Here is a 14,544-nt window from a genome sequence, read left to right as displayed (position 1 = left end):
AGCGCCGGAGGCTGGCTTGGTCGTCTCGTCCACCCAGACTCCAGTTTGTGTAACAGTCAGTGTGAGTGACAGGTCCTGTGCTTCCGTTGATTGATCAGATGCTGGTATCAGGACTCCAGTGGGAGGGTCTTGGCTCTGTTAAAAGAGTCCACGTTAGTCAGGAGGGGGGAGAGGGTGGCGGGGGGGTGTGGTGAGATCGGGACGTAAGGTGATTGGCAAAATAAGAACGTCTTCTTCCTGATTGGTGGGTTTGGGGTCGTGTGGGGTTAACCAGCGGTGATTGGCTTCTAATTAGGCGTCTGTCACGCCGCCCTATTTGGTGATGTGGTGCTCGTTGTCGCTGGTGTAATCTGCTTCTTCGTCCTCGTATTCGAAGTCGTCGTACGCGTCGCCGTTGCTGTCGTCCAGCCGCAGCTCCTCCTGCTTGATCCGTGGCTCGTCCCCCTTCATCAGGCCAGCCATGTGGGCGTTCTGGTGGTGGTTGGCGTTGGGCTCGGGGCTGCTGGACATGCTTGAGTGCTCTGAGGGCATTTGGGGTGAGGGCAGTCCGGCCATGGAGAGGGCACCTGGGTAAACCACGCCTGCGGAGGACAGGGGCAACTGGCTCTGCTGCCTAGAACACACAAGGAAGAGGCGTTTTAGGTCATGGCAGTTTCAAGCTGCATTAGACGGATAATGAAGATATGCTGTCCCTGATTGTTTCCATGTCTTTATGCTAAGCTAACTAGCTGTTGGCTGTAGCTTCATGTTTACTATTAAGAAAAGAGTGTGACCCTCAACACCAATTGGATATGTGTACTGGTAGCAAGTAAAAGTATGTTTCTTTCTTTCCTTTTTATCATTGGTAGGGAACCATTATCTTTGAATTTAAGAAAAAGGAAATGACTACATAATAACTACATAATTGGGAGACTTAATGAGGACTCAATTAAAACTGAAGTAAAACCAACCAAAACAAAAAGAATAGAATAATTAGAAAAAATAAATCCATAACCTGAAAAATCTAAATTAGAGGTGTTGATAAGTGGAACATTTACAACAACAAATATAAAAGCAAACATAAACGTTCATTTGTTTTAAGTTAAACCTGACATCATGAGATACATGTTCTAACAAAAGAAAATCTGACAACACAAAATAAACTGAAAGAGCAAATGCTAGGTATGTGCTAATCAGAAGATGAATATTAAATACCCAACTACCCCAAAGTATAAAAACTAGTAGCTGTCTTACGACTCAACATACAAAAACAGTTCCCCTAGACAGTTCCCCTACCCCACACTGAAGTATTGTCTCATTTCCTGCCTGCGGGACCTCATGATGGCTTTGTACTCGCCGATGCGCAGCTTCTTTCCGTCCACCAGGCAGGTGCGTTTGGGCCGCGGCTTGTACTTGTAGTCTGGGTATTTCTCCAGGTGCTGCTTGCTGAGGCGAGCCTGCTCCTCGTAGTAGGGCTGCTTCTCCAGGTTGGTCATGCCTTTCCACCGGGAGCCTGGACGGAGACGCATTAATGAGGATGAGGAGGAGGAGGAGGAGGAGGAGGAGGATCAGTTTCAGTATACAAGAGGATAATAAAACAATAAAACGCTGCTGTGGTCATTATATAGAAATAAAATCAATGCGAATCTGTAGGTCTGCTTTCAGATCAATAACATTGTGTCGGGAATGTCTGCGACACACACACACACACACACACACAGTCACAGATAACAGTTTCACACAGAAAGAGGTTAATGAGGAGAGCGTTGTGGACGACAGGTACTTATCTAAACTAATGAGGACTTCACTTAACCTGCTGTCATCTCTCTGAGCTCAGCTTCTGCTCATAGATTTGTAGTATCAGTTCCCTGCATGTGTGTGTGTGTGTGTGTGTGTGTGTGTGTGTGTGTGTGTGTGTGTGTGTGTGTGTGTGTGTGTGTGGGTGTAATCTTGAGTATGTCTTTCCCTGTGTGTTTCATATCTGGTCTGAATTTGCACTTGACTACTGTATGTTTAATGGGTAAAAGCTGTCAGCACTTGGCTGTTCTCGCTCTCTGTCTTTCTCTCTCTGTTCTGCGATCTGTTAGCAATCGAGAGAGAAGGGGGGAGACGCAGAGAGAGGGCTTATTAAAACCAGATTTCCCTGTGTTATAAAACGCTTAGGAGCTCTTTAAAATGTCAGGGCTGATCCCGGCGGTCCGGGGGAAATGTCAGGCGGCCTCGCGCTGCTTGTTTAATGCATAATGAATTATATCATCATTTGTCGGAGCCGTGCGCTCCCCAGCCGTTCATTAACAGCCGCTTACACAATGCCGCCGCGTGTAATGAAATCACCGCGTGTGCTTGAGAAAGTGGGAAGTAGGACCCGCAGTACATGCATCCTTCCTTTCGCAGTGGGAAGTATTGGGTTAAGTGACAGGGCAAAGGCTCCTGTCACTCAAACCGCAGACTGTGTGTGTGTGTGTGTGTGAGAGAGAGTGTGTGTTTTACCGAGGATCTTGCTGATGTTGGAGTTGTGCATGTCGGGGAAGGCCTGGAGGATCTTTCTCCTCTCGTCCTTGGCCCAAACCATGAAGGCGTTCATCGGCCGCTTGATGTGCGGCTCGGCGGTGCCGCGACCCCGAGCCTCCCGAAATATTCTGGAGTCTGACACGCTGGGGGAGCCTGAGGGGGCGGGGCAAAGAGATGGGAGGAACGAGGTGAGGAGAGGCAGACAGAAATATGAATAAAGACATTACATTCGTATTATAGCATGCCCAGTAAAGACAATTAAACAAATCTTGAGGGTTTCAATATTTTTGATAAACTAAAAGATGTTTTTTTTTTAGCAAAATAAAACCAATATATTACTTTAAACTGGTGAAATGTATCAAAATGAAACTCCTAAAATTAGGAAGAGTCACACTTTTTGTCACCTAAATGACCCCACGCATGAGTGTGTGTGTGTGTTTATGTGTGTGTGTGAGTGTGTGTGTGTCCCTACCGTCAGAGTCTCCGCTCATGGTGAAGTCCAGCATGGCGTGGCTGAACTTGTCCTCTGCCTGCTGCTTCAGCTGTTGACTCAGACTCTCCAAGGCAGCCTTGTCCTAAACAACACAAACAGTCGGTCAGCGAGTGAGTCCATGCGTGTGAACGTATGAATGAGTGAAACCACAGTGCAGGGATGCAGAAAAATGTCCAATTCCCTTGTAAACATTCTTATAACTGATTTTAAATAGATGTTTGGCTCGTTTTTTCTTCCTTGATATTCACTGATATTATTCATGGCGTACTTATAGCTAAAAGGAGCAATTGTTTCATGTCACAAATTCCTGTTCTTGAAGCGTAGAAATCAAATTACTTTTTCTGTTGGCCTGAAGCCAATCTGTGCGTGAGAAAATCAGTTTTGAAGACATAAACTCCTTCGCAGAAGTAACAAATGAATGAAGGAAACATATCCGCCTTTGATCTGAAATAAATCAGTTGATAATAATTCTCTTTTTTTCTCTCCAGTTATCACAGATAAAGCAAACGAACAGCAGCCGTTGCAGCAGAGAGACAGTTTGTGTTTTTTGGTTCGTTTCAGTGTAAATTTGCTTAAATGTTAATGTCAGCAGCAAATTGTGAGTTGAGTGCTGTACGCCTGCATGCTTGAACACACATCTGTGTGGATGTTTGCATGTGCAAGAATGTTGATTACATTTAGTCCTATTTGGATGTTTACCGTTTTGTGTGTATATTGTATATTGTGTGTGTGTGTGTGTGTGTGTCGACTCCTGGCAGCCACCTGCGAGAGTGGAGTGCAGCGGCTTGCCTCTCTCTCACAGAGGCCCCCGAGGGTCGACGCATTAGAGAGAGAGAGAACGGGAGAGTGCAGCGCGGACGAGAGCGAGGCCACGCCGCACGGCCCCCTGGGTATTTATAACAACCAATAAAAGGCTGATTTACTGAGCATTTACATGCGTAATGCAAGCAGCCGGCACACTCTACGCTAGAACGCGACTGCCGACTAGCACACACACACTGGCGCGTACACACACACACACACACACACACACACCGCAGTTCACCAGCGCCAGCGTTTTACAGTTTAATTACACGATTAGGAGCCGTACCCAAAACACTGTCGTCTTCTAAAACAACCTTCCAAAAAGTGTCTCTCTCCATTTACATGTGACCCTGCTGAGCTGGCTGGCTGGCTGGGAGGAGGGCAGAATGATAATGAAATGCATTTTCTCTGTTTTTAGTCCAGCAGAGTTTAATTGTTAGCGATAAACCCCTCCGATTGGAATAAATATGGCTAAAAAGACAGGTAGCGTAGAGGGAGAATGGGAGGCAGAAGCGAGCTGTGCAAATGTGTTTATTTGTAAGTCATTTAAAATGTATTTTATTTTGAATTCCTTACGTATTAATAAGTTAACAATTATCCGCCAGATAAAGCCATTTTGTATGCAAATCAGATACATTTTAGGAATTTTCCCCATTTCACAGAAATGATCAGCCTCATTCAAACCTCGTCCGAGGAAAAACGAGCATAAAACGTGTCCCACACTTTCCGATTTTTGTGCTTCAATGTGCCGTTACAAAGGGCTTTTTTCTGCGTGTGTGTGTGTGTGTGTGTGTGTGTGTGTGTGTGTGGGTGAGCGTGAGACAGAGATGAACAGGGAGACAGAGTGGATGACAGCCTAGTCTGACATTAAGCCCCGGCACAGTACATGAGAAAAGTGGATTGAATGGCTGACACTGGAGCCAAGACACAAAGTAGCGACAAAACTAATCCTCTGAGTGTGTCAGAGATGACACCGTTGTATCCGGGCGCCAAGAGCTCGCCTGCTTCACACTCACGCAGCACAAAGCCAAAGGGCCGAGGAAGCGGGAGTCGGCGTTGAACGCATCGGCTTTGGAAGCTGAGAAAGATTTTTTCTTTTCTCCAAATCTAAATCTAAAATCTAAAATTTCTGAACTTTATATTAAGAAAGGCTTTAAAATAATTAGTTTATATCAAACGGCAAAAACTAAAACTACCTTTTCATAGTTGGTCTTCCATGAAAACATTTTCTGGTAAAAATATATTCACAATAACAGGAAAAGCTCCCTTTCCCCCCTAATTTCTCTGAATTCTTCACTGATAACATACACCAATTTAACAAGTGACAAAACATAATAAAATGATATCTAGTATTTTATTAGCCCCTGCAGTGAAATAAAACCGCTAAATTCCTCCAAAAAGCTGTAAAACATGCTCCTGAAAAACAGCTATATTTCCTGATGTTCCCTCTCCTCCCAGTTCTTTCCCTGGTGTGAATCTAATTGGCTATTAGACTGAATCATTTAGACTGTATCTACAGTATATTACTATCTCACTAAATGTGTCCAAAAAAAAAACCTGTTGAAAACATAAATCATTGTGGGTTTGACTGCTCCAAACGCATCGGATGAGAGTAAAAAAAAAGAAAGAAGAAAGAGACAGATAGAGCTGTTGAATGTCAGCGGTGCAGATGCTTCAAGCACACTGTTGCTCTCTGTAAGTGTGTGTGCTTGCCTGTCTGTGGCAGTGTGTGTGTGTGTGTGTGTGTGTGTGTGTGTGTGTGTGTGTGTGTGTGCGTGCGTCCGCATGCACCAGCTGACTCCCAATGTGTTTAACAAATAACCACAATTTAGCCACGCTGCCGAGGAGCCGGCGCCGTCACTTCACATTACCATCTCCCCAACGCTCCGCTCTGCCACACACACACACACACACACACACACACACACACTAGCCCTGTAGTGCGCCTTACAGACACACTCATTACCTCCGAGACGCCTCTGGTTTTACCTTATCTGGCCCTGTTTAGCTTCAACACATTTCAGCGAGCGCATTGTACACCGATTTGCCTCCTACACGGTGCAGCGGGGATGGCATATGGCAAGACACATTATTACACACCGGCAATGAGACGGTACGGCTGGTGATGTGTTTTTCTTTTTGTTCTTGAGATCATCCATACATTTCACTTTAGTTTTTGATGCTATTGATGAGTGGGAGTCATTTGTCACAGAAATAATTATATCAAATAACAATTCCCAAAGGATAGAACTGAGACTGAAACAGATGGTCTTTGAGGTACATTGACGTACCTTCAGATGTAGTGTGTGCTACTTCAATAAATAGATTTGTATTCTTGATTTTTGTGCCCTCTAATATTTTGGGGCAGTTGTCAGACTTTGCCGCCTGTTGCTAAGGTTACAGCACAGCGTACTCGCCGTCACACAGATGGGATTCAAAGTGGTTTACCTTGTCCGAGCGTCCATTGTTGAGGCTCAGGTTGCTGACGGCGGCGACCTTGGCGTCCAGGACCTGCTGCTCTCTCTTCAGCTGCTCCTTCATCTGCCGGGCCTCGGAGAAGGCCTTGGTCACGGCCTCGTGGTCGCTCAGGTAGGCGGTCGTGGACAGGGAGGACAACAAGTCTGCTGAGACACGGACAGGGAAGGGCGATTAAATTGGTTTTGTGTAGCTGCACTGTATTTGTACTTTGTTTTTTTTTTAAATAAGAGAGAATAATAAAGTGACATTTGGAAAAGCGATGAATGTGTGCGTGTGTGTGTTTATGCTTGAGAAGCTGGCAGGAGGTTTTCATCCAGAATAAATCTTCCCCTGAACCATGAGGTAAAGACATTAACATACACTTGATGAGGGGGGTTTGCCGGTGTGTGTGTGTGTGTGTGTGTGTGTGTGTCTCTCGCTCAGTCTTACACACTGACCACTTGACTGTCGAGCTGGGCACATGTGAGTCAGAGTGTGCCCCTAGCTAGCCTTGTGACAAGCGTCCCACTGCCCCCTCCACCTGCTCTCAGCCGTAAACACACACACACACACACACACACACACACACACACACACACACACACACACACACACACACACACACACACACACACACACACACACACACTCATCTGAACCCTCGTAGTTCCACTTTGAAGAGAGGTGGCCACATGACTCTTATTACTCTTACTAAGAAGTCCTGCTAATTTCCCCAGTTGAGAACATCTGCCCTGCCACCTCACAGAGATCAGATCTCGCCGCTCTATTATTTGTATTATTTCCGCAGCTTAGCCGGCCGACGAGGCATCTGCTCCGACCGTGTGTTTGCAGGGTTGTGTGCGCCGCTATCGCCTCTCTCTATCAGTCGCGTTAGCTCCTAACAAAGAGCCGCGGCGGGCTTATGGGGCCTTTATCAGCGCTAATCCGCACCGCTAATGCCATCTCAGGCCAGATTACCAGCTTCAGATTGGTAATGACAGAGCCGTGAACTCTTTCAGAAGTCATAACCGGGAAATCAGGATGTGAGCGGTGCCAAAACAAAATAAAAAAGGGTGGGGGCGGGTGTCGAGAGAGGGCGATGGAATCGGGTGGCAGTCCATTTTAATCTGGAGTTAAAAGAGAGGGAGGGGGACGGACAGATATTCTTGCGCTCATGAGGGTGTGTGCGAGTCTCGCTTAAACTGACAGCGATGCCAACCATCCAGACAAATGAATGTGACCCAGATAGGGGGGCAGTGTCTCTCTCTCTCAACACTTACACATTTTGTCTCTCTCTCTGAACGCCAAATCTCTACAGACAAGCGCAATACCTTTTTGACCACAAAAAACACTCCTGCAGGGAGGTCAGGGGGGAGCTGCAGTACTTTATGGACAAATGTGTGATCATGGTAGAAGTTACAGGCGCTGACAGCCCTTCAGTTCGCTTTGAGATGGGAAGACGGACGGACGGAGGAAGTGGGAAAAAGAGAATCGTGCATTTGAAAAGACAGAGATCCTTTAATGGAAGGTGAAGCTCCTGAAAATGAACTCGGTTGAATCATCTTTATACCTGCAGATATGACCCTGTTACTCTAAAAGCCTGAGTGAGCATAAACACCGTCTTTGGTGGTTTTGGGGGAAAAAAGTATTATGAAGATCTATAAAATGTCTCACCCTTTTAAAAAATAACCTTATATTTTGTTCATACAATTGTTATCTGAAACAAGTGACTAAATCCGTCAGATACAGGTACATAAAAAAAAAGCTGAATATTTGTCTATTAAACGTCGTCGAGCAGAAGTATAAACAAGAGTAAAATGCAGATACTCGAATACAGTACCGTAGAATAGTACTTAAGTATGGCACTACATTACATTAAATAGCACTGTTGAGTTTTCTTTAACCTGAAATGCTCTCCCCGTTTAGATTGAAAGAAAAATAACCATTTCCTCTGCGTCTACTACATGTGCGTCTGTTCGTTTGTTCCTGTCTGAATCTAAATAACATGAACACACATTCCTAATCTGTACTCGCCCACACGTCCCCACACACACACACACACACACACACACTCCCACATCAAAACGAGCGCCTCTAGACCTCCTCTCCCCTCTGCACTGGCAACAGGAACCGAATATGACTATGAACGGCAATAACAAACGTGACGGTGACCGGCTAAACTCAACAGATGGGACCGCGAGCTGCAACCTAACTGGGATGTGCGACACAAAACACACCGGTCCCCACGCACAGAATAATTCAGCGGGGATCACACACAAACTTTAAACACTGTAATCCATTTTTCTGAACAAAAAACATCTGGGACCGCAAATCCACTAATCTGATATTAAATCCGCCGATTTGTTGAAAAACAGTGAGATTAGCCAAGAAGTCAGAAAAAAAAAAAAAGACTAACTGCCTATTGCATCGGAGGAGGAGGTGGGATTGTGAGAGTGTGTGTGTGTGTGAGGCTTTGTGTGAGCTTGAGTGTGTGTTAAGAGTGTGTGTGCTGTCATTGTGTCATTAATGCCGGGTGTTTGCGCTGTCCTGGCTCATGTAAGAGGCTTGTCTAATCTCATTGGTGATACCTCCTGTCTGTCATGCGCTCCTCTCTTTATTATTCCCTCGCTTCGTCGCTCGAAAAAGTGCTAATCCCCATCTCTCTCTCTCTCTCTCTCTCTCTCTCTCTCTCTCCTTCCCCTCACTCCCTGTGTCTCTCTGTCTCTTTCACTCACTAATAAACACATAACAATGAAGCAGCCCCGAGGCAAAATTGCGACGCAGGAAGAAAAACACAAACACACTAATTATAGCCTGTTACATATGTGTAATATTTGAACTATCAGTGTTGTGTGAAAAATGGATTAAGAGTACAGAATGGTGATTCATTGATGTCATATTTCATGTATGTGTGCATATGGCCGGGTCTGATTACGGGACTGGCTGTGGCAACAATGGCAACACTACGAGGGGCAACGCTATTCTCGTCTACTACTGTTTTCCTTTAAGGCCAACGTTGTCACAATGGGGAACAATTTGCGCTTCATAAAAGTGTATCCAAGTGCAGGGGCACTTAGACTGTATGTATGCAACATATATGCATTCACGTGTTTATGTTCGCATATATGTCGCATATAATGCGTGAGCGCATTGAAAAGGAAAATGTCTTCCAACTTTAATCTTATTTTCATAATTTGGGCCATCATCTGTAATGGCGATACCGATAATCATGTATGCACTACACTGCAGCATCACCTGCAAATACAATGGGAACTGCGGTAGAGGGTGTTTTATTTACATCAATCAAAGAAATATGCCATGTATCAATAAAAAATAGTGACCAAAACCAGTTTTTTTGGTCACTATTTAATATTGATACAGCTCTGATTGGTTGAATGTCTCTCCAGCCAGGGAAGCAGCCATCAATGAACACCAGACTGTTTTGAATTGCTCAATAAATTGGAGATATGATGAGCGGCGAGTCCGAGGTCTTTTTTTTAATGGTTCCCGTGTTGTGATGGATTCTTGAGTCCACTTACCTATCGAGCTGACTCTGGTTGGAGGACCTCCGATGCTGGAGGGAGCTAAGCTGTGCTTCCCGGCGCCCAGCTTGGCAGCAGCGGCGGCAGCAGCAGCGACCTGTGGGGAAGTTGGGGGGGAGTTGGGTGACTTGCTCTCGGATGCCTTAGGCTTGGCCGACAGGTTCAGTGGCTGTGCACCCTCACTGTCCTGCAAAAACCAAAACAGCACAGTTTCGCCTGCTGTGACCACCGTAGAAATTTAGCTCTCGCAATGGAGGCTTTAACACTCACTAGTCCATGCACAGTGGTGGGACGGATGACAAGGTGCATGCCACTGCCTCTATCCAAACAACTTGTCACAGGCAAAACAATAAAATAAAATAAAAATTGCAGCACGGACAACAATAAATATTGAATTTTGGTGCAAACCGCTGACATTTACATGCAAAATGACTGACTCGCCATCACGGCGAAGTCCAGACGACTCATCATGCACAATAATATAATAATTCTGCTCTCGGCATGCTTCAAACAAGGCCAGCGGTAAGAGCAAACATTCACACCAAAGCACCTCCCTGAGACCGTCTTTCCAGATGTGGATCTAAAGACACGGTGACGTCGCTGTGTATCAAACAGCCCACAGAACAGAAGACTGTCTGCCACTTCAATGTGCACTTGCTCCGTTAGAAACAAGGGGCCGTCGTGGCTGTGAACACGGGAGTGAACAGCGAAGCAGCACTTTCTGCCTCAAAGTCACACACAGTCCCAGCAACCAATCCATTATTTTAAAATGAATATATATATTTTTTATAAAGTATTATGATGCCAAACAGGACTTAATATATCTCGATCATTACATTCCATCACTCATCTAAATCAAAGGATGTCTGCACACGGCAGTAACCTCAACACAAGGAACAGACAGCGGCCCCTTAAATGAATCGGCATGCGGACTGCCGGGGGCTGTTATCACGTTAATTGTCATGGCAACACCACCCCTGCTGATGACCTAATCCAATCAAGGGGAGCCTCGCAGAGGGTCATGTGACAGGAAGGAAGGAATTAGATCGCCCGGGGGCCAGATGTACACAGACCACTCTGTGTAATTAAAACGCCGCAATTAAAAGGCAGACACAACATGGGGCGAGGGCCGGCTTAATGGGCCCGCAAGTAGAGCACAGCATTGTCTGTGAGGTTGGGAAATGCAGTTTGTCGGTGTGGTTTTATGACGATAACATATTGACTGTTCCTAAATGTAAATTTTTATGAAAAAAAATTGGATTAAAGGGAAGTTTTAGCTGCACATGTGTGGTCCTATTGTAGCTACATGAATAGAATGGAGACATTATTTTTCTTTATTTTCTGGTCATTAGTCTAATTGCTGCTTAGGCGTACAGCATACAGTGGGATCCTAAAAGAGAGGAAGTACTGTATGTATGTATGTGTGTGTGTGTGTGTGTGTGTGGGGTATATCCACTCATTAAGGTCGACTCTCCCTCATTCCCACTCCTTGAGTCGTACTAAGCCTTATGAGCCCCTCACAACTCAATTAAGCCCTTCCAATTAAGCCCCTCCATGTGTACGTGCCTATGTGTGTGTGCGATCACCACTTCTTGTGTTTGTGTGTGTGTGTGTGTGTGTGTGCGACGAGGCCTAACCGGATTGTCCTTCATTAGGGGGGTCTTTCTAAATAGACGGAGGACCCCCAAAGATGCCTTCAGTGAGACAATGGGCCGGAGAAGAAGACGAGAGAAAGGAGGAGAGAACAACTGAGCGGGATCTTCTCAATCCTGACCCATATTATGGTGGGCTTTGGCTGGGAACGCGCTTGACTATTTATTACAAATAGATAATGCCTCTGCCTCTTGTACAGTGGAATGGGGGGAGTTTCCTCTCCGCGCCAAGCCAAATCCTATGGTGGGAAGGTGGCCAACCTGCATTATGCCAGTGTGGAGGAATTAGTTTAGACAGTGGAGCTGAGAGGCTTGGACCGACTTGTTTATGCGTCTCTATGTGTGTGTGTGTGTGTGTGTGTGTGTGTCTGTGTCAGTGTGAGATATTGTTGAACAAGCTCTAAATCTCATGACAGTGTGTATGTATGTGTGTGTCTGTGTGTGTGTGTGTGTGTGTGTGTGTGTGTGTGTGTGTGAGGCCCCTAAAGCCTCTGAAAGCCTTGGAATCTCGAATTAATACAATTGCTTTTGTGTCTCTCTTGGCTGATGAAACAGTCTCCAGCTTTGGGACCGAAAACATGCAGAGTGACAACGAGAGCCAGAGGGACAGAGAGGAAGCGGCAGTGGAGAGATAATGTGTGTGTGTGTGTGTGTGTGTGTGTGGGGGGGCTGTATTTCACTTCCGTGGTTGCCGACATGTGAAGGCGACATCAGAGTTCTGCATCTTATCGCTGGAGCTGATGGTTCAATTAACAGGACAAGTGTGTGTGCCACCACCGTTTATCCTGGGCAGGTTTCTCTCAGGACCTTTACATCCTCCTCTCTCTTTTCATCTCTCCATCTTTCCTGCTCTCTTCCTTCCCTCACAGCCATAAGTGACTGCTTGGATATTAATTATATTGTCGTATCTAATTCTCCTAGACAGCAGGGCGACGCAGAGGAGGCAGAGATGACAGTTTTAAACACTACGTGGCACCGATTCAAACACTGACTCCTCAAGTACGCAAATGCACTTCACATTTTCTACTAATTTGTATTTGGAGAAAACAGACGAGCAGACGTGACTTCACCTTGACAGTTTAGACGGATTGTTTTATTTTAGCTCATTAGGCGAGGCTCGTTGGCTCTTGTTGATACTCATATCCGTTAGGTTGACATTACTTAAGTACAAGTAGCAGTGTGACCATGTAAATATACAGTAAATATACAGAAAATAAAAGCCATGCTTTTAAAGTTTAATATCAGTTATATCTAATAACTTTAGAGAATGGCTCCTTTAGGAGAGGTGCGTTGTATTTATTCTATTATTGGGTTATCTCTAATGCATAATCATGCCATGAACTATAGACATGACCTATATTAACTACTTTATATACCGTTAAATAGTTTAATCTGTATTGATATCATCATATTTTATTATGATGGACGCTATAAACGAATCAAAGATAAATGAAATGGACTAAAGAGTAACATGAAATTGAAAAGTACATACTAATTGCTCTTAAGCACAGCAGTTGAGTGAATGTACACGGTACAGTCCTTTTGGCCACTGCGTGTGTGTGATGCATGTCAGCGAACGGGCTACATATGGTGCATAATTGGAATCGCACTATTGTATGGGTCTGTATGCATGCCTGCCTACATCTAAAGGTCCACTCTTGCGTATAAGAAAGCTGCGTGTATGCCGCAGTGATTTGTGCATGGGCATGTGTGTGTGTGTGAAAGGGCTAGTTGGCATGGTGTCTCCTTCAACACCTGTCTGTGTGTGTGTGTGTGTGTGTGTGTCCGTGTCTCACCCGAGGGTAAAGCACTTAAGCGGTGAGCGCCTGAGTCCAAACAGCTGTGAGCAGAGGCAGGCAGCGCGTCTCTAAATGACTAGAGACCTGAGATAGAGCCACAGGGGGAGCACACCTCTGAAATATACATGTCACTCGCCCAGAGAGAGACAGAGTGTTGGAATGAATGAGTGAGAGCGCTGCAGTGGTCAGCCTGAATGAAAGAAATCAAAGCAGAGACTGAAGCAGGGAGAAAAGACCCGAAAGCAAGAAAGAGGAAGAAATAGCTAGAAAACGCCACCGAGCACTTATCTAAAGTTTGTGCGAGAGCACTGGGGGAGGAACACCAAAACAGCGGCGCGGTCAATTGGCCAGTTTGGCTCCATGGGGCCTGCCGTGTGCCATGCGGGTTCACATCCCAGTCCGCCACTCCTTGCTGGACTGGGGAGGCCATTACGGCTCCCCACTTCCCCTCCACCACAGGCCTGTCAGCCCAACTCCATATATATGGTAATACGACGAGTGTCGGCGGAGGTGCAGGGAGGGGCTGATGGACAAGGACGCAGGGGGGCGAGCTCTGGGGTCAACCAGTCTATGCCATGGGATAGTCCTCAATGCAAAGAGTGGGCGCGTGTGTGTTTGTGGACACAGGGGTAGGCGTAGGTCAAGAACAAAGTTTAGGGGGGGAGGGTGGAGGAAGATGGATGAAGTTGCAAGTGGCAAAGGAAAATATGTGGAAGAGGAAAGGAAATAAAATGGAAAGAGAGGAGAGGAAGGGAAAGGAGATGGAATGAAAGACAAGGATAGGAGAGGACAGACAAGGAAAGGAGAGGAAAGAAAGACAAGGATAGGAGAGGACAGACAAGGAAAGGAGAGGAAAGAAAGACAAGGATAGGAGAGGACAGACAAGGAAAGGAGAAGAAAGAAAGACAAGGATAGGAGAGGACAGACAAGGAAAGGAGAGGAAATAAAGACAAGGATAGGAGAGGACAGACAAGGAAAGGAGAGGCTTTGTGAGCACAAATCTATATTATTCTCTGTAGGATTTTGAAAGTGTCGGTCAATGTCTCTGTGATTTGTGACTGACCACTACGCTTGTGGGAGGTCTGAGAGTGCACAGCGGATAGCAGTTGGCATGGGGGTTGTGTGTGTGTGTGTGTGTGTGTGTGTGGGTGGGTGGGTGGGAGGTGGTCCAGGGTCGTGATATCCCGACCAGATATTCATAGAATTCCACTTGGATGGACACGAGGCTTCCCCTCGCCCCTATTGTGCAGCCAGCCGAGGAAACGGCACAAACAGCAATCCATCCTCAAATCCAGAGCCACCGCACA

At 45.8% G+C, this 14,544-nt stretch overlaps 1 protein-coding gene across 1 annotated transcript in view; it reads right to left on the bottom strand.

Annotated features, from left to right (window-relative positions):
- Window positions 1-312: 312 nt before the first annotated feature.
- Window positions 313-14,544, bottom strand: part of sox5 (SRY-box transcription factor 5) — a gene marked incomplete at both ends in the record, with an annotated part of 79,624 nt that continues 65,392 nt past the window's right edge. Inside the window, 6 exons of the mRNA XM_079236066.1 lie at window positions 313-613; window positions 1,276-1,492; window positions 2,470-2,643; window positions 2,963-3,065; window positions 6,236-6,411; window positions 9,784-9,973. Coding sequence (XP_079092192.1) covers window positions 313-613; window positions 1,276-1,492; window positions 2,470-2,643; window positions 2,963-3,065; window positions 6,236-6,411; window positions 9,784-9,973 — 1,161 coding nt within the window. The remainder of the gene's footprint in view (window positions 614-1,275; window positions 1,493-2,469; window positions 2,644-2,962; window positions 3,066-6,235; window positions 6,412-9,783; window positions 9,974-14,544) is intronic.

The sequence above is a fragment of the Taurulus bubalis genome (genome assembly GCF_910589615.1).
Source record: "Taurulus bubalis genome assembly, chromosome: 20".
NCBI classification, from domain to species: domain Eukaryota; kingdom Metazoa; phylum Chordata; class Actinopteri; order Perciformes; family Cottidae; genus Taurulus; species Taurulus bubalis.
Note: the sequence above shows the minus strand (reverse complement) of the source record. Positions and strands in the feature narration are given on the sequence as shown.